Below are 26,716 nucleotides of genomic sequence, written 5' to 3'. Positions count from 1 at the left end.
TCTCTGAGCAGCAAGGGATAGTAGGAAAAAAACAGGAATTACACGAGAATACGCTTTGATCTATACAAAGAAAGACAAGAGCAGGAGCAGGGTGGCACCCTGTATTCACATCACTCTGCTGAGATGGGCACAGTGCAGAGAATGCGTAACCATAAGCATTAGACTTTACTGTGACACTCCGAGAAAATGGAACCAAATGGGTTTTGGCTTAGAATTCTTTCTGACAGTTTCAAGTCCATTAAAAATACACTAAATGTCAGTGAAAATTTACCACAGCATGTTGTTTTGCCAAGAGGAAAATTTGTGAAATCAGGACGAACATTTAAAAATTCTCCACAAAATCATTTCACTGACTTATTTTCCATTTATTTCTATGTAGAACACTGTACACTTTGGGAGAAATCACTTATATAAACACACACACACACACACACACACATACACACTGTTCTTTTTCTTTTTTCTTTTTAGTTTTGTATCTTGAGAAAAAGTCAATGTGGTTCTCTACTTTATTTTTAAAAAAATCACAGAACTATTGCCACAATATCAAGAAGTCATCATGTTAGAGTGGCTACTATTTATTTTGAATTTTTTCACCAAATGATGCTTGATCAGGATATTATCCTAACTTTAAAGACAGAAGTGGATGGAAGAGAAAAAAGTTGGGATTTACCACCATGTACTACACCATGCTTGGCATCATATTTTATTTTATTCCATCCTTAGAACAATTCTGCAGATGGAGTATTTCTATATGCATTTTACTGACAAGGCTCAGACAAATCAGGTAATTCTGCTAGGACCACAAGGCTGACAGGGACAGAAATGGGATTTTAATTCAGAAGATGCTTTCCCCACTAGTCAGTGGTGAAAAAGAAGCAAACAAAGAAATTATCTGGATTCTTAAAAAGTCTGTTATTTGCTGGAGGTGAGAGAAGAGGAGTGACTGGGAGAACAGATGAATCAAGATTAGCTACAGGTTGATAACTGGAAGCTGGGTGATGGATTTCATCGTACAATTCTGCTGCTTTTGTAGGTTTGAAAATTTCCAAAATCAAAGGTCAAACAAAAGAGGCAATGTCAATGGACATTGATAACACAGAAAATATTACATATAAACAATCTTTTGTTGTTTATTGAAAATGATAAAGTTTTACGAAAAGGAGAAACAAATCTAATCTTCAATTCCTAGAGATGTTTGTCAAAAAGTAACTGGGCTGCCCCAGTTAGTTTTGTATGTATGTATGTATTTGTATGTATGCATGTATTTGTATGTATGTATGTATGTATTTGTATGTATGACATGCAGCTTGACCTCTGCTTCTCAGAGTAGAAAACATTTCACCACCTAATGTGTACCTTGGACAAGCGGCTGCTTCAGGGATTCTTTTTTTTTTTGCGATGGAGTCTCGCTCTTGTCACCTAGGCTGGAGTGCAGCAATGTGATCTCAGCCCACTGCAACCTCCACCTCCTGGGTTCAAGCGATTCTCCTACCTCAGCCTCCTAGGTAGCTGGGATTACAGGAATTCTAATTCTACTTGTACCATTTCTTCCAACTACATTGAAGATTTATATGGAGGGATCTTGGAAATGCTACTCATGTTTTTTTTAACCGTTTGTAAGGTTCTCTAACATTATCAAGAACCACAAGACTGTGAATCTCACAGATGGAAGAAAGAATATTTTACTACAGAAAGAGTATTGCTTTGCTTAACTTAAAATTAAGACGGCTAACTTTAAGACGGCGATAAAAGCTTTTATAGAAACAATGACAAATATGTATAATTACCTCCACTCCTGCGGGCCATTGTTAGGGCTTCCAAAGAAGTTGCTGGAGTTATTTCGAGCTGGCAGACCATGACTTTGGCTCTACTAATGACATTGGCTGCTGCCCTCAGGTCCTCCGTATTCAAAAGTAAATTTGCTCCAGCCACTATGACAATGATATTCTGGCCTATAAAGAAATTCCACCTATTTATATTAAAACTAAACAAAGCCAAGCAATTATATTCTGCAGTGTTAGGAATACAATCACCCTTGTAAAGTCATTATACAAAATGTGTTGTAAGTATTAATTTTAACATTTCTAGGTTATTCAGCTTGAATTTTGAGTTCCAAATGTATGTTTTGTAATATCTCTGTAAGAGTCACATTATTCTGATGACCTTAAGCAAAATCTTAAAAAGATTTTCCCAATATTCTTATATATAAAGAATATTAGTTGAGAAATGACATATAACATACTTTAAACATTTCTTCTATAGAAAATAGCTGGTATATGTATGTGGTAAAGGTTCTGAATCCTAAATGACAGATGCTATAGAGACGAATATAAATAGGAATAAACTCGTATGACACTGTAGTATGCAAGCAGTTCATGTGTACCCTATGGTATTCTAAAAAGTGATGCTGTCAATCAAAACACATTTTAAATATCTAACAGATAAAAAATTGTATCAGATATAGAAGAGAGAGGGATACCTGGCTTATACTATAATGGATCAAACAGAAACAGAACTAAGGATTCTGATATATTCTTATTACTTGGACCTGCTGTCTTTAATCCCACCTGAATGAGGGAGAGGTGGTGGTGCATTTCATCTGTAAGGTGAACCCTTAAGAGCTGTGCTGTCCAATATGGTAGTCATGAGCACAAGCCCCACATGGCCATTGAACATTTGAAATGTGGCTAGTCCTGGCTGGGCACAGTGGCTCATATCTATAATTTCTAGCACTTTGGGAGGCCAAGGTGGGCAGATCACTTGAGGTCAGGAGTTCAAGACCAGCCTGGTCAAATGGTGAAAACCCATCTCTACTAAAATTACAAAAATTAGCTGGGCGTAGTGGTATGTGCCTGCAGTCTCAGCTACTCGGGAGCCTGAGGTGTGAGAATCACTTGAACCTGGGAGGCAGAGGTAGCAGTGACCTGAGGTCACGTCACTGCATTTCAGCCTGGGCGAGAGTGAGTGAGACTCTGTCTCAAAAAAAAAAAAAAAAAAAAGAAAAAAGAAATGTGGCTAGTCCACTCAGGTGTGCTTCAGGTAAAATACAAGTGGATTTCAAAGATAGTACAAAGGAAATAAGGTAAAATATCCATTCATTCTTACCATTTTAAAAATTTAAAAAAAAATAAGATAAATTTTTGGGTCGCGCTCTGTTGCCCAGGCTGGAGTGCAGTTGTGCGATCTCGGCTCACTGCAGCCTCCACCTCCTGGGTTCTTCAATCAACTCTCCCACCTAAGCCTCCTAAGTAGCTGGTATTGCAGGGGTGTGCCACCACGCCTGGCTAATTTTTTTTTGCATTTTTAGTAGAGACGGGGTTTCACTATGTTGGCCAGGTTAGTCTCGAACTCCTGACCTCATGTGATCCACCTGCCTTGGCCTCCCAAAGTGCTGTGATTACAGGCATGAGCCACTGCGCCCAGCCAAGATAAATTTTTGATTACACACTGTAATGATAATATTTTGGACATATTGGGTTAAATATATTGCCTAAGTTAAATTTACCTGTTCCTTTTTACTTTTTAAAATGTGGCTACTAGATAATTTAAAATTCCACATGTGGCTTGCATTTTATTTTTATTGGACAACACTGATCTGGAGGAATGAGTTGTAGCAGGCATTTTCTGTGCTCCAGGCTGCTCGTGCTGATCTTGTATAGACATGACCTAAAATCACCTCTCAACACAGAACAAATTCTATCCTATCATCTTACCACAGATGTGTTTGTTGGCCACGAGGAAGGCTTAATAAAGTGGGGATGGTTCAGCATAAACCTAACCTCAGTCCTGGAAAAATTCAAAGTACCCACTTGCTGAAAGACAGCATTTCTCCTTCATTTTCTTCAGTGACCTCATTTTCTCTGTTAGAGTCAACTGCTACTTCCATGTTGCTGTCTCCCAGATCCAAATTTTTGGCCTGGCCTTAGCTGCTGAGCAACAAGCCCAAGACTATAGCTGTCTGATGGACAATGCCATATGGCTAGCTTGTTCATGCCTTAAATTTAACTTGTCAAAACTAAACTTGCAAACTCACTCCTTCGTTTAAGGGAGCTGATTGTCCCATCTCTGTGTATTTGTCTGAATTCTTCTATTACCATCTATACTCTTGAGGGCATTACTGTACACTGTAAACCAGGCAAGGTCTACCAAATAGGCACTTGACACACTATTACATTATATCTTTGCATGGAAAATGCAGATTTTGTTCATAAATAAGAAAGAGAACTTGAGGATATTCCTAGAACAACAACAACAACAACAAAAGAGGGTTAAGACAAGGAATGAGCTGCTGTTGGCAGGAATAATTACTTAAAAGGTAGCTTAAATGAACACAGGCTTTCTATAGTTAGAATGAAAACTTTTATCTACTACCTTTAGGTGAAACATACCACTATTATTGCAACTTGGAATCACTAAAGTTGAGTTAAAAATACTGTATTTTCTGTGAGAAATGATCCTGCAAAGCTGCATTATAAATAAAAGACACATTGTGACAAATCCTAATTTAATAAAATGCACACTGTCCACAACACATGAGGCTCTGTCCTAGGTGCCCCACGAAATGCTGGGTCCTTCTGAATATTGATTCTGATTTTAAAACATCTTATGTAGGTGTTTTTATAATTAAAACAGTTGGCAGAAATTATAAAAACCTGACTTGAAGGTTGTTACTATTTTTTTTTTTTTTTTGAGACAGAGTCTTGCTCTGTCACCCAGGCTGGAGTGTAGTCACCCGATCTTGGCTCACTGCAACCTCCGCCTCATGAGTTCAAGCGATTCTCCTGCCTCAGTCTCCTGAGTAGCTGAGATTACAGGCATGTGCCACCAGGCCCGGCTAATTGTTTTTGCATTTTTAGTAGAAACGGGGTTTCACCATGTTGGTCAGGCTGGTCTTGAACTCCTGACCTCAAATGATCCACTCGCCTTGGCCTCCCAAAGTGCTGAGATTATAGGCGTGAGCCACCACGCTCAGCCACTGTTTTAATTCATTCATTCATTCATTCACTCATTCATTTATCTATTTAGAGTCAGGGTCTCACTCTGTCATGCAGGCTGAACTGCAGTGGTGGGACTGTGGCTCACTGCAGCCTTGAACTCCTGGCCTCAAGTGATCCTCCCACTTTAGCCTCTTAAAGCATTGGCATTACAGGTGTGAGCCACTGTGCCAGGCCCAATTACTATTTTAAAAGATACATGTATCAGCTATGGCAAAGCCTTGTGGCAGACTTAGTTGTATATATAGACTTTTGCGATTTGATTGCTGTTGAAAGAACAGACAAAATTGAACACTAACGATAAGTTGGATGTAATTAGTCGCTGCCATTTGCTCAGAACATATTCTATAAATATGACTCATCAAACTTTTCTTTGCACCTATTTACATTTATTTACCTAGTGTAACTGAAATGACAGATGAATGCTTGACTGCTTTTAGAGACAAATGTCAATTATAAATTCACATGAAGGGTAATGGGGACATTACAGCATATACATATTATTTTGAGGCAACTTCATATATATTGGAGAGACAATTTTGAAAATCGTCTGAAAATTGATCTGAACAATCAACGTGAGAAGTATAAATAAAGGGAAACACATTTACATTTGGATTGGAAAAACTATGTTTTAGGCCTTGAGTGGTGGCTGTAGTAAGAGGTCCATAGGATTATGGTAAAAATTGATGATGCCTCTGATCTAACTCTGGAAATACACTGTCTTATGAAATGACACTCCAATATGCAAAACACTTACCTCCATTATTGACAATTATAGAAGCAGTTCCTGTAGCAGCATCTTTAGTCTGATATGTAAATTCTGAAAGAAAAAAGAAAATTACAATCACATGTATACAGACTGGCATGTATAATTTATTTTAACAATTTCAATACAACACTAATCCTCGGAAAAACTTTTTAACCTTTAACCATCTGGAATGATTAAAAAAATAAGTAATTAGTGCTAATTTATACCCATCATCTATACAACAAGAAAAATAGACAGCTTTATATTTAGTTGCACCTTTTCTCTGCATTAGTAACAACCCACCAAACTGCTCCTACTTTCAAGTCCCCCCAATTATTCATAATCGTGTACACATGCATTTTTCTAGACCAACACACTTATGTTCTTCATTGAAAGGAATGTCAGAGTTGAGATAAAAAATAAAGGTCAAACCTATAAAATGAACTTGTTTGATTATTTTCATTCTCATAAGCTTGTTATTTCACCAAGAATCAAGGTCTAGCATATAAACAGAAATGTTGACCAGGCAGTCTTTGGTAGCAGCAAAGAGCCCTGAACTGGAGTCAGAAGATTTTATTCTAGTCCTGGCTCTGGCTCCAACCAACTGTGTGCTCTTGGAAAAATCACAGAACATCTCTGGCCTTTGGTTTTCTCTTCTGTGAAATAATGGTTTCAGTCTCTATGGCTTCTAATGAGTGTTGCCAGCTGTAACGTTCTTAAAACACCTTTTGTGAATGCAGCACCTTTTTCTCCTTGTCATTTGTCACATATCCATGAGATGAAGGTTTGTAATCTCTTATCATTTTATTCCCATCTGGAGGAATGTACATGGAAGAATAAACCAAAGGACATTTAAGCAAGAATGGACAAAGCTGTGCATAAAAATTCTCTGGCCACCAGGGAAAGGTCTAATAATTCCTCCTCTAGATTCAATTTTTCTCATAACAAAATCACGGAAAAAAGCTATCAACAGTAACTTTAAAAAAGATGGGAATTTTACCTGTAGAAATACCATTCTGTTTTAAGTTTTCTATATAATCATTGCCAAAAGAATCTTTGCCAACCTGTACCAAAGAAATAATGAATATTAGATCTTTTATAGTTAGTAAAATGCTACAATGTAGTTTTTAGAATACTTAGCATTTTAAAAGGGCATATCTGCACAGTACTTTACAAACATTAGATAATTAATCTTCTTAATATAAGATGCTAGACTTGATTGTAGCCCAAAGAATTGTTATATAATAATGTTTCACTTATATCCTACTTAAAATGTGAAGTATTTAATGAACGCCACTCATTAAGTCATTCTCATTTTGAGCTGTTCATGTGATAATTCCCACTGAGATGGAGTTGTCTACCATCATCAATCCTCAATATTTATGAACAATCTCAGCTATTTGTACTTCATGGTAAATATGGGCATCTTTGTCATGACTTACCTGATGTTCCAGAATCTTTTTATCTTTTCCCTTGACACTGACATGTGGAGGCAAAGAAAAGGAAATTTTAAAGGCCCTAGCTAACTTGAGTAACTTGGTGTAATGGAATTCTGTTTTTGCATCCTAGCATCTATTCTGTTAAAGGTATTTCAGTTTTTCCTTTGGACACCCATTTCTGTCCCATTCTATAGACAACAAAATTAAGTTGGCCAAGGGACCCAGGCCTGATTAAAAAGCGTGTTCCTTGTAGTCCCAGCTACTCGGGAGGCTGAAGCAGGAGAACTGCTTGAACCTGGAGGTGGAGGTTGCAGTGAGCTGAGGTCACACCACTGCACTACAGCCTGGACGACAGAGTGAGACTCTGTCTCAAAAAAAAAAAAAAAAAAAAAAAGTGTTCCACCACCCTGGTCACAGTGATGGGTTCATGAATGGGCATGTGACCTAAACCAGTCCAAAAAGACTCAATCCTGGGACTTTTATTGAAACTACCAGGGAAGACAAGTTTTCTTCCCAGTAAGATTGCTGGCTATAAGAGAATGTAAGCTTGTAGTCACTGGGGCTCACCATATAGAGACAGCTAGAAAGAAAACAGAAACATAACAGAAAGCAGGAGGGTGACAGACACAAACAGACACAGACTCCTAACAGCCTAATGGACCCCTAAGTCATCTGAAGCCAGCTCTACCACAGGGCTTTTCAGTTACACGAGGCAATACATTCTTTTAAAAAAATTTATTTATTTTTATTTGTTTGCTTAAGCTATTTCGAATTGAGTGTCTATTGTCTGTTACTAACAAAGTCCTGATTAGCTTCAGGCTGGGCGCAGTGGCTCACGCCTGTAATCCCAACACTTTGGGTGGTCAAGGCAGACAGATCACCTGAGGTCAGGAGTTCGAGGCCAGCCTGGTCAACATGGTAAAACCCCATCTCTACTAAAAATACAAAAATCAGCTGGGTGTGGTGGTGCATGCCTGTAGTCCCAGCTACTTGGGAGGCTGAGGTAGAAGTGCTTAAAGCCAGGAGGCGGAGGTTGCAGTGAGCTGAGATTGCGCCATTGCACTCCAGCCTGGGCGACAGAGTGAGACTCCGTCTCAAAAAAAAAAAAAAAATAAATAAATAAAAAAGGAAAAGAAAAAGCTAGTTAGCCCAGCACCTAGTGTCACCCCTGAACCACTGAACTATAATTTAAGTGGCTGTGTTTGTGCCTGGGTCCTGTGACCACATTCTTGCTTTGTGGTCCACTTTGGTAACTGGATCTCTCCCCGTTTCTGTCAGCACGAGTGTGTATCCTCTTCATCTGCTTAGCCCTCTAGCTCTTTCAGAACAGGTACTCTTCTCTGCCTGGCCAGCCATTTGCAGGGGCCAGAACTTTAGGTCTGTGGCTCAAAGCCAGAAAACTATGATTGCAAGGCCTTTGATACCAACTGCTGGCATCTTATCGACATCTCCCTACTGTCTGTTTCTGCAATCACTGTGCTGGTCAGGACACCCCTGTTATCTTCTCCCATACCTCTCTAATGCTAACCATTTGTCTGACTGCTACCTTGGCTGGACCTTGGCTTGAACTTACGGTTGAATCTACAGCAAAGGCTGTAAATTGGTGGGTTGAAAGTTGAATCTGACTCCTAGATATGTTTCGTTTGTCCTACTACTGTTTTCTAAAAAGCAGACCTTTTTTTTTTTTTTTTGAGACGGAGTCTCGCTCTGCCGCCCAGGCTGGAGCGCAGTGGCCGGATCTCTGCTCACTGCCAGCTCCACCTCCCGGGTTCACGCCATTCTCTTGCCTCAGCCTCCCGAGTAGCCGGGACTACAGGCACCCACCACCACACCCGGCTAATTTTTTGTATTTTGTAGTAGGGACGGGGTTTCACCATGTTAGCCAGGATGGTCTCGATCTGACCTTGTGATCCGCCTGCCTCGGCCTCCCAAAGTGCTGGGATTACACGTGTGAGCCACTGTGCCCGGCCAAAATAGACTTTATTTTAAAAACTAGTTTTAAGTTCTCAGCATAAGTGAGTAGAAAGTACAGAGTTCCCATATACTTTGTCTCTTCCTACAACTAGTATCCCCCACTATTAACATCCTGCAACTAAGTGTACATTTGTTACAACTGATAAACCTACATGACATATCATTATCACTCAAACTCCATAGTTTACATTAGGGTTCACTCTTGGTGTTGAATATTCTATAGGCTTTGACAAATGTAAAATGTCATATATCCACCATTATAGTACTATACACAATCGTTTCACTACCCTAAAAATCCTCCGTGTTCTGTGTATTCATCCCTCTCTCCCCACTAGCCTCTGGCAAACACTAATCTTTTCATTGTCTCCATATGGTTTTGCCTTTTCCAGAATATCATACAGTTGTAATTACACAGTATGTAGCCTTTTCAGACTGACTTCTTTTACTTAGTAATATGCAACTAAAGTTCCTCTGTGTCTTTTTGTGCCTTGATAGCTAATTTCTTTTTAGAGCTGACTAATATTCCAGCATCTGGATGTACCAGAGTTTAAATATCCATTTATCTACTGAAGGATGTCTTCAAAGTTTAGGAAATTATGAATAAAGCTGCATAAATATCTGTGTGCAGGTTTTGCTATAAATGCCCTGTTATTTTTGTTTTAATTTTAATTTTGTTTTTAATTTTAATCAGTTCTCAATACTTAAATATTAGAAGACTTCACAAAAACAGACAGATGTCCAGGAGGTTCTGAACATTCAGAGGTTCTGGTAACGCCGCGTTCACATTCCTGCAAGGCAAACCGTCTGGAACTGAGAGGTAAGTGCCTTCAAGTGGCACAGACTCTTGACTTCATCACAGTCCCTATCTAGCCTACTGCAATTTCTGTGACCTGCTTGGCTCCTGTAGGCCTTTCGGCTTCCTACCTCTGAACTATACTTCTGAACTGAACTTCTATTTTTCTGTCCTGCCAGTGAGCACTACTTCAATGGACTATGTCTCAATCCAGGCTTCAGTCACTCCTGGTGTGTTCCATTCTTCCACAGAACATTGTTCCTTTCTGGATATATCAATAGAAAGAAACCTGTCTGCTTCCTTACCATCATTTCTGAGAACTTAGAAGTCCTTTGCCCTCTCCTCCACCAAATCAAACCTCACCTGTTTTTCAGGTATCAATTTAAGGTCTACCTTCCCTACTCTGGCCCTTGTTAATCCTCTCATCTCCAGACCTCCTATGACATTCCTAATCAAGCCCATAGTTCAATATCATCTTATATTGTTGGCAATTTCATATTTGTTAGTCTAGCCTTCTTAAAAGCTTACTGGAGACTCTTTAGGATTTGATCACATCAGTTGCCCTTCTGTTCATTTCCCTAGGACCCATCTTGTAGTCATGTTCCATTCTTTTTTCTTTTTTTTTGAGATGGAGTTTCGCTCTTGTTGCCCAAGCTGGAGTGCAATGGTGCAATCGTGGCTCACTGCAACCTCTGCCTCTTGGGTTCAAGTGGTTCTCCTGCCTCAGCCTCCTGAATAGCTGGGATTACAGGTATGCACCATCATACCTGGCTAATTTTTGTATTTTTAGTAGAAATGAGGTTTCACCATGTTAGCCAGGGTGGTCTTGAACTCCTGACCTCAGGTGATCTTCCTGTCTCAGCCTCCTAAAGTGCTGGGATTACACGCATTAGCCACCATGCCTGGCTGTCATGTTCCATTCTTGAAGGAACATGACTACAAGCACCCAAACTATTCTAGAATGGTTCCATACAAGGTTTTGTTTTCAACAGCTTCCTTGAAGGCACTCTCACACTCTTTTGGCTATAGCAGTGAAATACTTTTGGGCAGAAAGATTCTTGGAAACCCGCATAGTCTGAAATAGCCTGTCTGTGTGCGCTTGTTCCACATGAAGGAAGCCAGGTCAAGAGCAACTATGGACAAGCGCTTGCACATAAGCCAAAAGGGAACTCTCAGAACTCAACATGTTCTTTGGAAATCCCAGGCTCAGTTCTGTCCTGAATATTGTAGAGTAGTGCCATCCAATAGAACTTTCTGCAGTGATGAAATGTTCTATATCTGTGCTGTTCAATACAGAAAATGTTTTCTATTTGTTCTGCCCAATACAGATACTCAAAATACAGACTGTGTGACTGAGGAATTCAATTTTTAACTTTGATTACATTTAAATCTAAATATCCACAAGTGGCTAGTGGCTTCTGTATTTGACAATGCAGCAAGGGTAATGGAAAGCAAAAGGGCTGGGTATATGACGAACAAGAGCATTTCTTCAGCTAAGGGTGTTGAGATGCTTCTTTCACTCTTATCACTGGGAGGGCTCCTTCTGCACTGAAGCAGAGCTTTGGCAGGGCTTCCAGAGTCCAGAACTATGACCTGAAGCTAAGGAGGGCAACTTCAGTCAGCACCATAACTTCTATTTTGCAAAATGATTGAGGAATGGTTGTTTAGGCTGCTTGGAATCCTCAAATGGCAGAAACCATCTAGTAATTCTACTCTTCAACATACACTTGGGGTGAATAAAACACAGGAGATCAAAATATCCTATCCAAGGCCACATGAAATTGAATATTCTGCTCAAGAAGTTATCACATATATTAAAACAGGTTACCAATTTCAAAGCATTAGAATACAGAAAATAGGTTTAACACTAAAACTAAGATGAATATAATTTAATCCTTGCAACTGAAGACATTTTGTGACTTTTCAGTGCCTGAGGGTTATAATGAACAGCTGGTTGAGGAGACTAAGTTGCATTTGTTGTCATATAAAACCCAGCTGTTACTTTTTTGAATAAATCCTTCAAATTAACTTATATCTTGTCATTTGTGGCCTTATAACAAAATACATAAGAAGAATCTATAAAATCTCAGTTATTTAAGCTTGCTGGTTGTTTAAATCCTAGATAAAGGGGTGTTTACCTTAATAATGGCGTTTAGGCTAGGCATGGTGGCTTATGCTGCAATCCTAGCATTTTGGGAGGCTGAGGTGGTAGGACTGCTTGAGGACAGGAGTTCGAGACCAGCCTCAGCAACACAGCAAGACCTCATCTCTACAAAAAATTAAAAAATTAGCTGGGTGTGGTACTGCATGCCTATAGTCTCAGCTACTCTGGAGGCTGAGGTGGGAGGATTGCTTGAGCCCAGGAGTTTGAGGCTGCAGTGAGTTGTGACTACACCATAATACTACAGCCTAGGTAACCTGTCTCTGAAAAAAAAAAATGGCCTTTGGGCATGGTGGTGTGCACCTGTAATCCCAGCACTTTGGGAGGCCAAGGCAGGCTGACTGCTTGAGCTCAGGAGTTTGAGACCAGCCTGGGCAACACGGTGAAACCTTGTCTCTACAAAAAATACAAAAATTAGCTGGGTATGGTGGCATGTGCCTGTAGTCACAGCTACTTGGGAGGCTGAGGTGGGAGGATCACCTGAGCCCGGGGAGGTTGAGGCTGCAGTGAGCCCAGCTTGCACCACTGCACTCTAGCCTGGGCAACAGAGTGAGATCCTGTTTCAGAAAAAAATGAAGACATTTAATACACAAAGTTAATGCTACAATCACCATTATTAGGCCTGATTATATGAGAGTGGTGATAGGTTTGAGATAATCCAGTTATTTTCTCTCATTTCTACCACTTCTTCTTATGTAAGGTGTATACTATTTGCTTGGTTATAGGATCATTTGTTTGAACATATGGCTGAGCATTCCAATCAACAGAGCCAACTCCTTTTAGCTAGCTGTCTTTCAACAGAGTTCAGGAAAGGACAGATTTCACCTCATTATATATTACCTGGAAAGACCTGGTGACTAATTTTTGATCTCTGAAAATGAAAATCTCAATGCATGATCAGATGATTCTCCCACAGTAATCTAGCAGAGAAGGTACTTTTTGGTTAAGGTGATGGATACTCTAATGCACTGCTTTTCAAGCTATCCATGGAGAAACATTGGCCTTGTTTTCCTTTTCTTGCTTTCAACCCATTGTGGACTATTTTATAAAATACAATAACAAGGAGATGAAAACAAAAAAGAGTCATACAAACTACAAGGTCTAATTTATTATTACTATTATATTCAACAGCTATGAAGTTATTCTGTCAAATTGCTATAAATCATCCTAACTGCTTACTCTCAATTCCTGTACTGTTTGGACCAGTGACAATCTACATGCAGCCTGGCACCAGTCTGAGGACTGGACTTTGAACAACACCGCCTTAATACACCGAGTTAGGAGGCCAGCAGGTCTTACTTTCCGGTTGGACCCTGCTGGTGGAAGCAGGATCTGGTCAAAACATGGTGCAATGAAGAAGCTGGCTGAAACGGAGGAAAGTGACCTCTAGTTGCTCTCACTGCTCATTAGCACAAGACGCTCCTACTGGACCCAGGATAGTTTACAAATGCCATGGCAATGGCCCAGAAGTTACCTTATATAGTTCTGAAAATTCCCCACCCTTTTTCCAAAAAGTTCTGCATAACCCACCTCTTAATTAGCATATAATTTAAAGTACATGTAAATATAGTTGCTAACAGTCCATACACTACCCTCTGGGCACCCAGCCTATGGGTTAGCCGTGCAGCACTGGTTCAGTCAAAGTGGCTTTTTCTTATCCTTGGCTCACTCTTAAATTCTTGCCTGGGCAAAGCCAAGAACCCTCCCTGGCTAAGCCCACCAGGGCAACCTGCATCAGTATCACCTCTGTCACCAAACTTCATGCTTGATGGTTCTGAAGGGAGAGCAGATAGCTACCTGTATTAGAGAGTCTGACAGTCTCATATTTGAAGGAAGTAAGACAGAGTAATTTTTTGAAGGTGTTTCCAGTTTGCTGATTCCTGACCTGGGTCATTTGGGTTCATACCTGCTCATGGTTTCTGTGCTCATATTGGGCCACTGCATCTTGAGTTCCTTACTTGACCATGGTCCTCTCCTGAACTGCCAATTTTTGATGTTTAGGAATAACTTCCTCCTCTTAACATTTGGCTTCGATGGAATGGAGCAGGAAACACTTAACTCAGGTGAAGTCTTAAGAAAGACGTCCTAATAGGCTCTTTGTCCTGAGAGGACGACTTTCATATTATACAATATCTGCGGGGATTTTAAATCTGAAAATACCATCTCCATTTATCACTGGACTGTAGCTTTGGTCCATGACTCAGTTAAAAACTGACTAAATAACTTTTAAGTACTTCAAATGTTTCATTATACATGTATCACTGTATAAATATTGAGGTAACTCTTTTAATATTCTTTGTCACAATATCTTAACAAATATTTCTCCCTAGCTCAATATAAGAAGTTTGTTTGGGCCATCAGTCTTACTTTGTAAGAGCTTGAAGTTTAGTTTGTTATAGGTAGTAACAGGTAAATCAATCTTGCTGAGAAAGCCATAGAAAATTTTTACCTGTTTTTCTTTTGCTCCATCTGTTCATTTTTATCTTGATAAATTTCATGGTTTTGGTTTCTACTTAGAACTTGTCATCTTTAAAAAACTGCTATAGGCCAGGCACGGTGGCTCAAGCCTGTAATCCCAGCACTTTGGGAGGCCAAGACAGGCGGATCACGAGGTCAGGAGATCGAGACCATCCTGGCTAACACGGTGAAACCCCGTCTCTACTAAAAAATACAAAACAATAGCCGGGCGAGGTGGCGGGCGCCTGTAGTCCCAGCTACTCGGGAGGCTGAGGCAGGAGAATGGCATAAACCCGGGAGGCGGAGCTTGCAGTGAGCTGAGATCTGGCCACTGCACTCCAGCCCGGGCGGCAGAGCGAGACTCCGTCTCAAAAAAAAAAAAAACAAAAAAAAACTGCTATAAAACAAGTTTGACTAATTTGCTTAATAAAAATGTATTTCACAATGGATAAAATATGATTAATGGACAGAAATAACTTCTATTATAAAAATATATTATTTTCTTTTTAAGAAGTCTAAGAATATTGTGCAATTTGCTTAAGCTTTTAAATAATTCCATGTCTAAAGGTCCCAGGTTATCTAACCAAAGTTACCCTGGATAGGTTTTAGCTACAGTCATGTTTTTTGATCCTCTGCTATGCAGACACACAGGCTAAAATCCACTGCGGTGCTGAACATTAGATGACTAAATCAGGGGCATGGTAGATATATAGAACTTTCAAAATTGTACAGATGCTAACATAAACCGTCATACGCAAATAGTACTTTTGCTTTAATCAACCTCCTAACTGGAACATTTCCCAAAATACAGCCCCCTGCTTCTATTCCTCTCCCATCCACTCATATGGTTTTAGGATTCATTTCCCAAGTTCAGTTCCATAATTCAAATATTTCTCTTTGTCATTTCTTTCTTTACCTCAAATTCAACAGACCTAAAATAAAACCAATTTCATAATCTTAGGCTTGGAAGAGATCCCAGGGGACATCCAATCTTGACTTTAATGGCTACATAAATAGCTTCTATAAAGCTTCCAAGAGGGAGGGGTTCTCTAATCTCTCCTTCAACGTCTCCAGCTCTAGGAACTCCCCTCTTTCAGGAAGCCATTTTGGGTACATAGCTTCCAACGCCAATTCTACGTCCAGGTTTTCCTACACAGGAAATTGTATCATCCTCTTTCCAGTTCCCAGGTCCTCTTAATTAAGTCAGCACCATCTGATCACTCTCCAAACCTTCCACAGCTAATCAGGTACGAGATGGGTCAGGCCTAAGTTTTTAATCAGCCCCCTCTCACAGCCCCATAATTCCTGGGACATAATTAGTTGCTGATTAATTACAATGAAATTTTAAATCTATCAAGAGCTCAATCTTAGCGAAAGAGGGTTTCTTACTTTGAATCTTATGCTTCACGTGATGTTTTTGACCCAATAGCCATGTGAAAATTATGTTAATCATAGGTTAGACATAAAATTACAGTTCACTAGCAGATGAAGTGATAATTGTATAGTTTATACATCATTTAAAACTCCTGTGGAGAGAAAAGTGCTGACTGCAATGAAAAATGACATTTTGAGAATTTTTGGTAAAATCTATATAGTTCACAGGAGAAAGCTCATTCTTTTAAGTTCCTTGTATTTTTCTTGCCCTTTAATAATGTACAGACCCAGCCTGGCTTTCCCTAAAAATCAAACAAACACAATTATCTACCTTTCCTGTTATACTAATACTATAATGCTAGCACCTTAAAATTTCATGAAAAATGAAAAATGTAAACTTTTGGCAGCCCATTTAATTTATTTTCAAATTATTTCAGTAGCATGGATAAAAACAGGAATACTAGATGTTACAATATCATTATCTCTACATACATGAAAACAAAACAATGCCAAAAGATCAGTTATGTGCAGTTCATTAAGGCCAAGATTCTTTTCAGATCTAAGATACAGCATTAGAAGAAAATGACTTAGAGATGAGTAAATCACCAGTTATTACACGAAGTTTCCAAAAGCTGTGTTGCTGCAGTGAAACCTGCTAAAAACAGGATGACTCATGCTGTTGTTTAGAAGCTGGATGACAGAAACCCACTGGAGTAGGCTAATTTCCCTCACTTCTCACACCCCAGTTAGAAACTCATTACATTCAGGGAATGCAGCATTAAGTTATTTGAGAACTGCTACTTCCCAGAGGATGTAATGAGGTAGACATTAATATAAAGGACAAGGGAGACTACTCTCTCTCATTTAGATCTTTAAAAACAATAAACTTCCATAAGAACTGAAAGCAGGTACTCAAGTAGACGTATATGCATGTTGGTAGCAATGCTATTCATAAGAGTCAAAAGGTGGAAACAGCCCAAGCATCCATCAATCCATTCATTGATGAACAAAAAAATTGTGGTATATCCATACAACGGAATATTATTCAACCATAAAAAGGAAGGAAATACTGATATATGCTACAATGTTGTACCCCAAAACCAGTATGCTAAGTGAAAGAAGCCAGGTACAAAATGTCACATAATATATATTCCATTTATATGAAATGTCCAGAACAGATAAATCCATAGAGATAGAATGAAGACTGGTGGTTCCCAGGGCCTTAAATGGAAGACAGAATAAGGAGGAACTGCTTAAGGGGTAAGGGATTTTGTTTTGGAATGATAGTAAAGTTCTGTAACAAGACAGAAGTGGTGGTTGAATGTATTAAATGCCACTCTACGTTTTATAAGCCGCTGAATGGTTCACTTTAAAATGGTTGAAAAAAATAAAAACAATGAACTCCAGTCTTAAAACCAGATTCTTACCTCTAGAATCCTCTCCACTATACTTTATACTTACCTTGCACACCATGGATGTCGTTGCTCCAAGTCGAGCAGCTTGGACACACTGGTTGGCACCTTTCCCTCCAAAGCCAATAAAAAACTTATGTCCGTGGATGGTTTCTCCAGTTTTTGGCAAACGAGAAGTAAGACTATTGTAATTTAAAAAGAGAAGAAAAAAGGCATATTGGTAACTGTAACCAATTTAAGTTCTTTAGAAGAGAGGGAAGGCTATATGGTAGAGCTCTAAATAGTCTTAACACTTAGAATTACGAGCAGAAGCAAGGAAGATTGTCTCTTCCTTTAGGATGACATTTAGTAGTTTGCATCATTATCAAGAATGAGTCTCTTTGACAGAATTCCTCTCTGTCTCCTAGAGCCCACTACTGTGGCTAGTGTACTGCATCAGGGTTATTCATGAATACCTTTCCTTCATATTCCCTTTCCTAATGCCAGCACAGAACTTTATTCACAGTGGGATTTAATAAATGGGATGAAATTAATGTATATTTCTATATGGATTTATCTGGTTACTTTAACAAGAAGCAGGAAGTGTGTCAGGATTCTGATAATCAAGTACAGGACCTAAGGAGAGAGGGAAGTTACAATTCCAGGTACTAAAGAATCTTTTTTGTTTACTAAGGGGTAGAGTAAGAGTGGGGTGTTCAGACAGCAGGATCAGGTTTTAGTCTTAGGCCATCCTGCATACCACATCATTTCATGCGCTCACTCAAAAAGAGCATCTATTTTAAAAAAGGAACCCTAAAGAGCTAAGTTATTTTTAAATTTTTATTATGGAAGGTTTCAAACCTATAAAAGTAGAGAAAGCAGCATATTGACTTCCCTTGCCCTCATTCACCTATCATCCAGATTTAATAATTTAATAATTATCATCTCATAGCCAATCTTGTTTGAGTCAATACCTTCATCAGTTTCTCCAAGAGGTAAGAATTTTTACCATAATGCTATTACTGCCTAATGATGATAGTATTAAGTGAGGCAAAAATAATAAAAGGTTTGATCCAGGGTATGATTTTTGTATTTCATATTATTAAAGATGGAAGGTATGAAGAAATAAAATATTTGAAGGATGGAAGGAAATGATTGACTTTAAAATGAAAGAGGCGTTCTGGGAAGTTCTAGGGCACGTGAAGAAGATGGGCGCAGGTGGCACAAACATTGGCTAGTTGGCCACAAAGAAGTGGGCCAAGGGCCAGAGGGAGAGATAAAAAGAGGGTAGGTGTGACCATAAAAGGTTAATTAGCTTTAGATAGGAAAGAAAGGTAAAGAAGTAAGTTCACAATAGTAAGGCCACTGAGAACCTATGCTGCTTTTACAGGTTAGAAATCTATATTAATTTCCCACATAGATTGTGATCTACCTGAAGCCAGTATCTTATATTAGAACAAAGCAATGCCAATTCCTATAGGTCCCTAACAGCCAGTTTGCAAGGGGATGACTTATAACTGATGCTAAGAACACACGATTGTTTCAATAAGGACCAAGCTCAACCTGTTAACCTCCCTTATATAGCTCTAAAAGTGTCAATAAATTGAGCTGAACTACTCCATTCCCTTGCAGTACACTGTCAAATATGGTTGAGATTCAAAAGAGCCTCATCAATAATTTGAAAACATCCCACTCCTCCCCTTTAAATTCTATTTTTATCTTGGATTCTAAATGCATTTATAGTACTGATGAAAAAAATATACATCTAGAAGGTTCACTTCTGAAAAAGGTACTCAATCAAGAGAAAAATGGTTTTAATGTAATGTTATTATCCTGTCATTTAATTTAGCAATGACAAGTGATGATGAGATTTTGATTTGCATTAGAAATCTTAAACATTTTAGGATTCTGTTATGAACAGGCAATGATGAGTAATCTGTGTGATTGAGTAACTATGTGAATTCTTGGCTTACTGATGCTGCTACAAACAACACTCACAGCAACCTTAAAAAGAAAAAATATCCCATGTGGCTAAAAACAGGCCAAATAACTTGATTAGTAAGACTGTCACTAAAGAAACTTACGATTTCCACTATATTTATACTTAGATCTGGGTTACAATTCACTGGTTTGAATCAAGTGTAATTTTTATTATTGACGTGAGAATTCATTTAAAAATCACCAGATGATTCCTGGGATGCATATGTATGTGGGGGAAGGGCAAAATCATGGGTACAGTAGGTGTGTTTGATGTGGGAGCAGATGGCTGGGATTGAAACTCATTTCTAAACAACTTCTATTAACACAAGCACTGTATTAATTCAGTGATCACTGAAATTCTTCACTCTTTTGGTATTTTGCTAATTTCTCCTCTTTTTCTTCTGCATCCTTCCCCTACTCTTGTCTTTCTTCCCTCAACTGTAGACTTTCCCTGCATGAGGACAGGGACCAAGTGTGTCATGTTCTCCATTTTATGCAATGTGTCTGTCACTTGACAAGAAGTTAACAGATATTTGCTAATTCAACAGATTTTTGTAAGACTCTCCCTTTGTCTCTCCCTCTCTCTCTTCTTTTTTTTTTTTCCAAACGGAGTCTCTCTCTGTCACCAAGGCTGGAGTGCAGTGGCACAATCTCGGCTCACTGCAACCTCCACCTCCTCGGTTCAAGTGATTCTCCTGCCTCAGCCTCGCGAGTAGCTGGGATTACAGGGATGCGCCACCAGGCAAGGCTAATTTTTGTATTTTGGGTAGAGAGGGGGTTTCACCATGTTGGCCAGGCTGGTCTCGAACTTCTAGCCTCAAGTGATCTACCTGCCTTACCCTCCCAAAGTGCTGGGGTTACAGGCATGAGCCACCGCACCCAGCCTCCCTCTGTCTCTTTTCTGTGTCTCCCCAATATAGCATCTACTACTGTTCTGAAATGAGGATGTGGAAGTGTAGATTAGGGAAGCAGGGGGAGACTGGCAGGGATGACTGGGCAACTGTCTGACAATGACAACTTCATATTTTACCAGATCTTGCCCATTGCATTCCCAGTGTCAGCAGCATTCCTCTCCCATAAGCAAGAACTGTAACTAGAAGTGATATATTCCTTCATTCATGCACTAATTCAACAAATGTTAATCATTGTGTCCTGATGTACCTCCAAGGCAAAATCAACTTGTTGACAATGGCATTAAACCTAACCCCGATGCAAGTAATACACGAGTGAAGAAAATATGTCACGGAATAAGGAGATTAGTACGTTTGATTCTTTTTTTTTTTTTTTTAAGGTGGAGTCTCACTCTGTCTCCTAGGCTCAAGTGCAGTGGTGTTATCTGGGCTCATTGTAACCTCTGCCTCCTGGGTTCAAACGATTTCCCTGCCTCAGCCTCTCGAGTAGCTAAAATTACAGGCACGCACCACTATGCCAAGCTAATATTTTTTGCATTTTTAGTAGAGATGGGGTTTCACCATATTGGCCAGGCTGGTCTTGAACTCCTGATCCACCTGCTTCAGCCTCCCAAAGAGCTGGGATTACAGGCCTGACCCATGGCGCCTGGCCTGATTTTTTTTTTTTTTGAGACAGAGTCTGCTCTGTTGCTGAGGCTGGAGTGCAACACAAAAATGTCTCACTGCAGCCTCAACTTCCTGGGCTCAGATGATCCTCCCAACTCAGCCTCCTAGACAGCTGGGATCAACAGGTGCACACCACCACCTCTGGCTAATTTTTTGTATTTTTTTGTAGGATGGGGTTTTGCCATGTTGCCCAGGCTGGTCTCAAACTTTTGGGCTCACGCGATCCTCCTGCCTTGGCCTCCCAAAGTGTAGGGATTGCATGTGTGAGCCACCGTGCCTGGCTGATTTATGTTTTTTAAAAGGAAAAAGATGGCCGGGCGCGGTGGCTCACACCTGTAATCCCAGCACTTTGGAAGGCCGAGACAGGCGAATCACGAGGTCAGAAGATTAAGACCATCCTGGCTAACACGGTGAAACCCTGTCTCTACTAAAAACACAAAAACACTAGCTGGGCGTAGTGGCGGGTGCCTGTAATCCCAGCTACTCGGTAGGCTGAGGCAGGAGAATGGCGTGAACCCGGGAGGTGGAGCTTGCAGTGAGCCGAGATCGCGCCACCGCACTCTAGCCTGGGCGACTGAGCAAGACTGTCTCAAAAAAAAAAAAATAATAATAAAAAAATAATAAAAAAAAGGAAAAAGATATATGTATATGTTCTCCCATGATATGTACATGCATAAAAAGTGAAAAGTTAAATGACAGGTATTCACAAAGAAAGGTGGGGACTAAAAGTTCGTGTTTTACTTTATATTCTTATGTACATAAATACATATGACAAGAATATTTCAGCGTATTATACGATACCACTTGTCACTACTTCAGATTCATGTGGCCTCTGCCTCATTTAGCCACCAGTTCTTCATGGGCACTAGCTGGCTTCTTGCAGGTGTCACCTAACAGAGCCTTACTGAATGCTGCTGTCATCCCACCCCTGGGCTTCTGTCTCTTCAGACTGTCCTGAAGGACTAAGCAGCCAGTGGTCAACTTGCAAATGTCAAATACCTTTGTATACGCTCTTCCTTCTTCCCTGTCCCCTGCTCTTGACTCCTGGGTTATGGTGCTAACCGAGTATGTGCACTTAAGCCTCTGTCTTATGCTCCAGTTTCTGTTAAACCCAGACTAAGACAGTTTACGGCTGATTTAATTTTTTTTAAAGTAAATAAACTGAAGAGTGGAGAGAGCAACTAGAAAGTTAGTTACAAACAGGAAGAAGCATTTCTGAATTATAAATCCTAATTTACTTTGAATTAGACTTTCCTATCTTTCTTCCTTATGGAAATCATGAAATTATGCTCAGGTTCAAGAAAGCATCTGCACAAAGCACTGTCTCCTGGGATGAAAGCATTACTATGATTTGTTCTAATTTTAAAAAAAGAGGTTTAACAGAGTGTCAAAGACAGAAAAATTAAATTGCTCAAATTAAAAAGAAAAGGAAACAGTATTAGTAGAAATACGTTGTTACTACCATTTAAAGGTAAAAACAGTGTAAATTTCTGAATGAGGGAGAAAACCTGAACAGAGAAAACCATGCCTAAGAAATATATTTGAATTTAAAACAAATGCATAGCTTTTAAAATGCCACAATTGTCTTTAGGTTGGATTGAAAGGAACAGTGATAAATGTTCATACATGGCCCCAGTCTTCCCTGCCATGAGAGGCCACGTGGTTAGAGCCTGGGTGTGCCAGGCAGGAGGCCTGAGCCACTTACTGATTGTATTACTTTTGACAGCTTTTCCCTCTTTGAACCAGCTTCTTCTCTTGCAAAACAGGTTTAATAATACTTGTCAACTCCTTAAATGCCTGGGTTTTGTGCTCTGAGTTAATTCACTGACAGGTGTTACCAGAACAACTTATCAATTGCTCTTAACTTCTTGACAATGATGTGGTTTTTACAGATTCTCAGAGATTATTCAAACCAAAGGAAGGAATGACCCGGTTATATGGGGATGAGAAGTCTTTCAACTAAAGAGGTCACACTAATATTGGCTTCAGCCAAAAGTCACCAAATGTGTTGCATTTTGGCTTTTGCATTGATCTTTTCTCCTTTTGGCTGCAAGCTTCTGACAACAGAAGCCTCTATAACAGGAGATTGTACTGTTAGTTATTACCCAATTAAAATTCATTACGCTAATTTATTATTCTTACTGCCTGTATTCTTCAACCATATCTGTTCTTCTCGGCATTTGTATATGCCACATTTAAAAGGCTGAGAGTAATTTCAAAATCAAGTTAGTGACATCTATTTCTACCTCTGTAAAAAAAAATTCCCAACTAAAAATTCATTCTATGTTTCCTAACCCTTCATTTGGAGACATATATATTATTTATTTAAGGTAATGAAACATAAATTATGCTTTATACAGTTTTTAACTGATCTTGATTTCTTTTTTTTTTTTTTTTGAGACGGAGTCTCGCTCTGTCGCCCGGGCTGGAGTGCAGTGGCCGGATCTCAGCTCACTGCAAGCTCCACCTCCCAGGTTTACGCCATTCTCCTGCCTCAGCCTCCTGAGTAGCTGGGACTACAGGCGCCCGCCACCTCGCCCGGCTAGTTTTTTGTATTTTTAGTAGAGACGGGGTTTCACCGTGTTAACCAGGATGGTCTCCATCTCCTGACCTCGTGATCCGCCCGTCTCGGCCTCCCCAAGTGCTGGGATTACAGGCTTGAGCCACCGCGCCCGGCCCTGATCTTGATTTCTAACCCATATCTTTTTATTTAAGAGACAGGTTCTTGCTCTGTTGCCCAGGCTGGAGTGCAGTGGTATAATCACAGCTCACTGGAACCTCGAACTCTTGGGCTCAAACGATCCTCCTGCCTTGGCCTTCTGATTAGCTGGGACTATAGGGGCACACAACCATGCCCAACTAATTTTTTTGTTGTTGTTGTAGAAATGGGGTCTCGCTATGTTGCCCACGCTATTCTTGAACTCCTGGTCTCAAGCAATCCTCCCGCCTTGGCCTCCCAAAGCACTGAGATTACAGGCATGAAACTCTTATCTTTTCCTAGCTAAAATGTCTGTGACAAAAATGTCATTTTGTCTGAAGATGCAGCTACTCTGGAATTTGTACAGTGGAGAAACAACACTCTAGCCAGAAGTGACCAGTCTTTCAGAGTGTCATATCCTTGACCCCTATCTACTTAAAATTTATGTATGTGTGAAAAAGTGTACCAGGCAATGAGAGAGACAATAAAGATTAGTACATTATGGTATTCTCCCATGTTACAGTCTTACAGGGCTGACTTCATTCACATCTCTGCTCAAAGGTTACCTCTTTAGAGAGGACTTCCCAGACCACCTGATAGGAGACACTCCGTTCTTGATATAATTTTTAAGTATTGACTTATTTATTCTGACAAAAACAAACAAACAAAAAACAAAAACCACCAGGTTTTTGAATCAGAGACAGTATTTACATACTTATACTTTAGTTCTAACAGTCCCCCACAAGGTTACATGATAAGAATAACTCCCCAGTAATGAAATTTGGAGCCTATGTAGGACTTTTCACACACAGCTGCTGCTCCTTCTCCCCTCTGGGGTGGGGGAAGAAGGAGCTTGCATCACCTGCACATGACCTACTGACCTTTGCTTTGTAAACAAATCATCTCAGGGGGAGAAGGGGAGGGTCTCTAGGTTTACAACCCCTAGCATGAAAACAAATTATCTTGGGGAGAAGTCTCTGAATCTCTCCACACGTCTTTAACTTCCAAGGCTTGTTTGCCATTCAAACATTCTTTAGGCCGGGCGCAGTGGCTCACGCCTGTAATCCCAGCACTTTGGGAGGCCAAGGCGGGTGGATCACGAGGTCAGGAGATCAAGACCATTCTGGCTAACACGGTGAAACCTTGTTTCTACTAAAAACACAAAAAATTAGCCAGGCATGGTGGCGGGTGCCTGTAGTCCCAGTTACTCGAGAGGCTGAGGCAGGAGAAAGGCGTGAACCCGGGAGGCGGAGGTTGCAGTGAGCCGAGGTCGCGCCACTGACTCCAGCCTGGGCGACAGAGCGAGACTCCTTCTCAAACAAACAAAAAACATTCTTTAACCTGGTGCCAGAAATCTTTGCTCAGAAAGTCCTGATCATGCAGAAACATGAAAACATTCATGAAGCATTACTTCCCAACAATTTTCTTCATAGCAATATCACTACATGACATTACAATACTCATTTCCTTCTTCTTTTCCTGCTTTCTTTTGGATTAACTGTATTCCATTTCACGTTCCCTGTTTGTGTGTTATAGTCTACCTTCTCTCCTCCTCCTCCTCCTTTTTTTTTTCTGTAGAGACAAATCTCAGTAAGTTGCCCAGGGCTGGTCTCGAACGCCTGGCCTAAACTGAGCCTCCTACGTTGGCCTCTCAAAGTGTTGGGAATACAGGCATAAGTCACCATGCCTGGCTGATTTTTTCCCCCCCTATTATTTTAAAAGTGTTTGATCTAGTGTTTAGAATATGCATCTTAAACCGATCACCCTTTATTTTCAAACAGTACCATACCACTTTACTTAAAAATGTAATCTACTTTACGTATTCTTCCATTTCCTCTTTCTAACCTTTGTGCTACTGTCATACATTTTACTTCCACATGATGTAAACCTCATAATACTATGTTACTACTTTATTAATTTAAAATGTCAATTGCCTTTTAAAGAAATTAGGAAGTGAAGAAAAAGTCTTTGTATATATTTACCATTTCTGGGGGTCTTCATTTCTTTGGACGGATCTGAGTTTCCATTTGCAATCATTTTGGTTCCACCTAAAGGAACTTCCTTTAACATTTATTATAGTGTGAGTTTTCTGGTGATAAATTTTTATTTTCCTAAAAAGTCTTTAGGAAGTCTTTATCTTTCCCCTTTATATTAGAAAGATATAGAATTCCATGTTGACAGTTTATTTTTCAAGCACTTTAAAGATTTTATTTTCCTCTGACTTACATCTTGTTTCTGACAGGAAGTCTGCAGTCAATCTTCGTTCATCTATATGTAACGTGTGTCTTTTTTTTCTTAACCTCTGGGTGCTTTTAAGAGTTTCTGTTTATAACTGATTTGCAGGAATCTGATCACAATGTGCTCTGATGTGGTTTATATCATGCTCATCTTGCTGGATGTTCATTGTTTGCATAGTTTGCATCAAGTTTAAAAAATTTTAGTCATTATTTCTTCAAATGCTTTTAGTGCCTCTCTGCTTCTCTCTCCTTTTATTCTTAAGACTCCAATGACATATATGGTAGACTGTTCCACAGGTCACAGACACTGTGCATTTTTTTCTCTGTTGCTTCAGTTTAGATAATCTCTTTTACTAGTTTTTCAAGTTCACTTATCCTTTCTTCTGTCATGTTCACCCTATTAGGCTCATCCAGTGAATTTTTTATTTCAGATATTGTATTTTTCATTTTATAGACCTCTAATTTGGTTCATTCATATATCTTCCATTTTTCTTGTGTTCATCTTTTTCTTTAAATCACTGAGCACATTTGTAACACGACTTTTAAAATCCCTTTCTGGCTGGGCGTGGTTGCTCATGCCTGTAATCCTAGCACTTTAAGAGGCTGAGGTAGGAGGACTGTTTGAGCGCAAGAGTTTGAGACTAGCCTGGGCAACACAGTGAGACCTTGTCTTTACAAATAATTTAAAAATTAGCTGGGTATGGTGGCGTGCACCTGTGGTTGCAGCTACTCAGGAGGCTAGGGTAGAAGGATTGCTTGTGCCTAGGAGGTTGAGGCTGCAGTGAGCTCTGATTGCACCACTGCATTCCAGCCTGAGTGACAGAGTAAGACCCTGTCTCAAAAAAAAAAAAAAAAAAAAAAAAAAAAAGCCCTTTTGCTAATTCTACCAT

General features: G+C 39.7%; 1 protein-coding gene across 5 annotated transcripts in view; it reads right to left on the bottom strand.

The window, feature by feature from the left end:
• Positions 1–26,716, bottom strand: part of RBKS (ribokinase) — a 110,432-nt gene that overhangs the window by 61,040 nt on the left and 22,676 nt on the right. For all 5 annotated transcript variants that reach the window (XM_050754018.1, XM_050754013.1, XM_050754014.1 and 2 more), the window contains exons 2-5: positions 17,405–17,537; positions 6,746–6,809; positions 5,755–5,817; positions 1,791–1,955 (exon numbers count right to left, since the gene is read on the bottom strand). In XM_050754018.1, the coding sequence (XP_050609975.1) occupies positions 1,791–1,955; positions 5,755–5,817; positions 6,746–6,809; positions 17,405–17,416 (304 nt within the window). In that variant the 5' untranslated portion in view covers positions 17,417–17,537. The remainder of the gene's footprint in view (positions 1–1,790; positions 1,956–5,754; positions 5,818–6,745; positions 6,810–17,404; positions 17,538–26,716) is intronic.

The sequence above is a fragment of the Macaca thibetana genome, chromosome 13, assembly GCF_024542745.1.
Source record: "Macaca thibetana thibetana isolate TM-01 chromosome 13, ASM2454274v1, whole genome shotgun sequence".
NCBI lineage: Eukaryota > Metazoa > Chordata > Mammalia > Primates > Cercopithecidae > Macaca > Macaca thibetana.
This window is presented reverse-complemented; position numbering and strand designations above follow the sequence as displayed.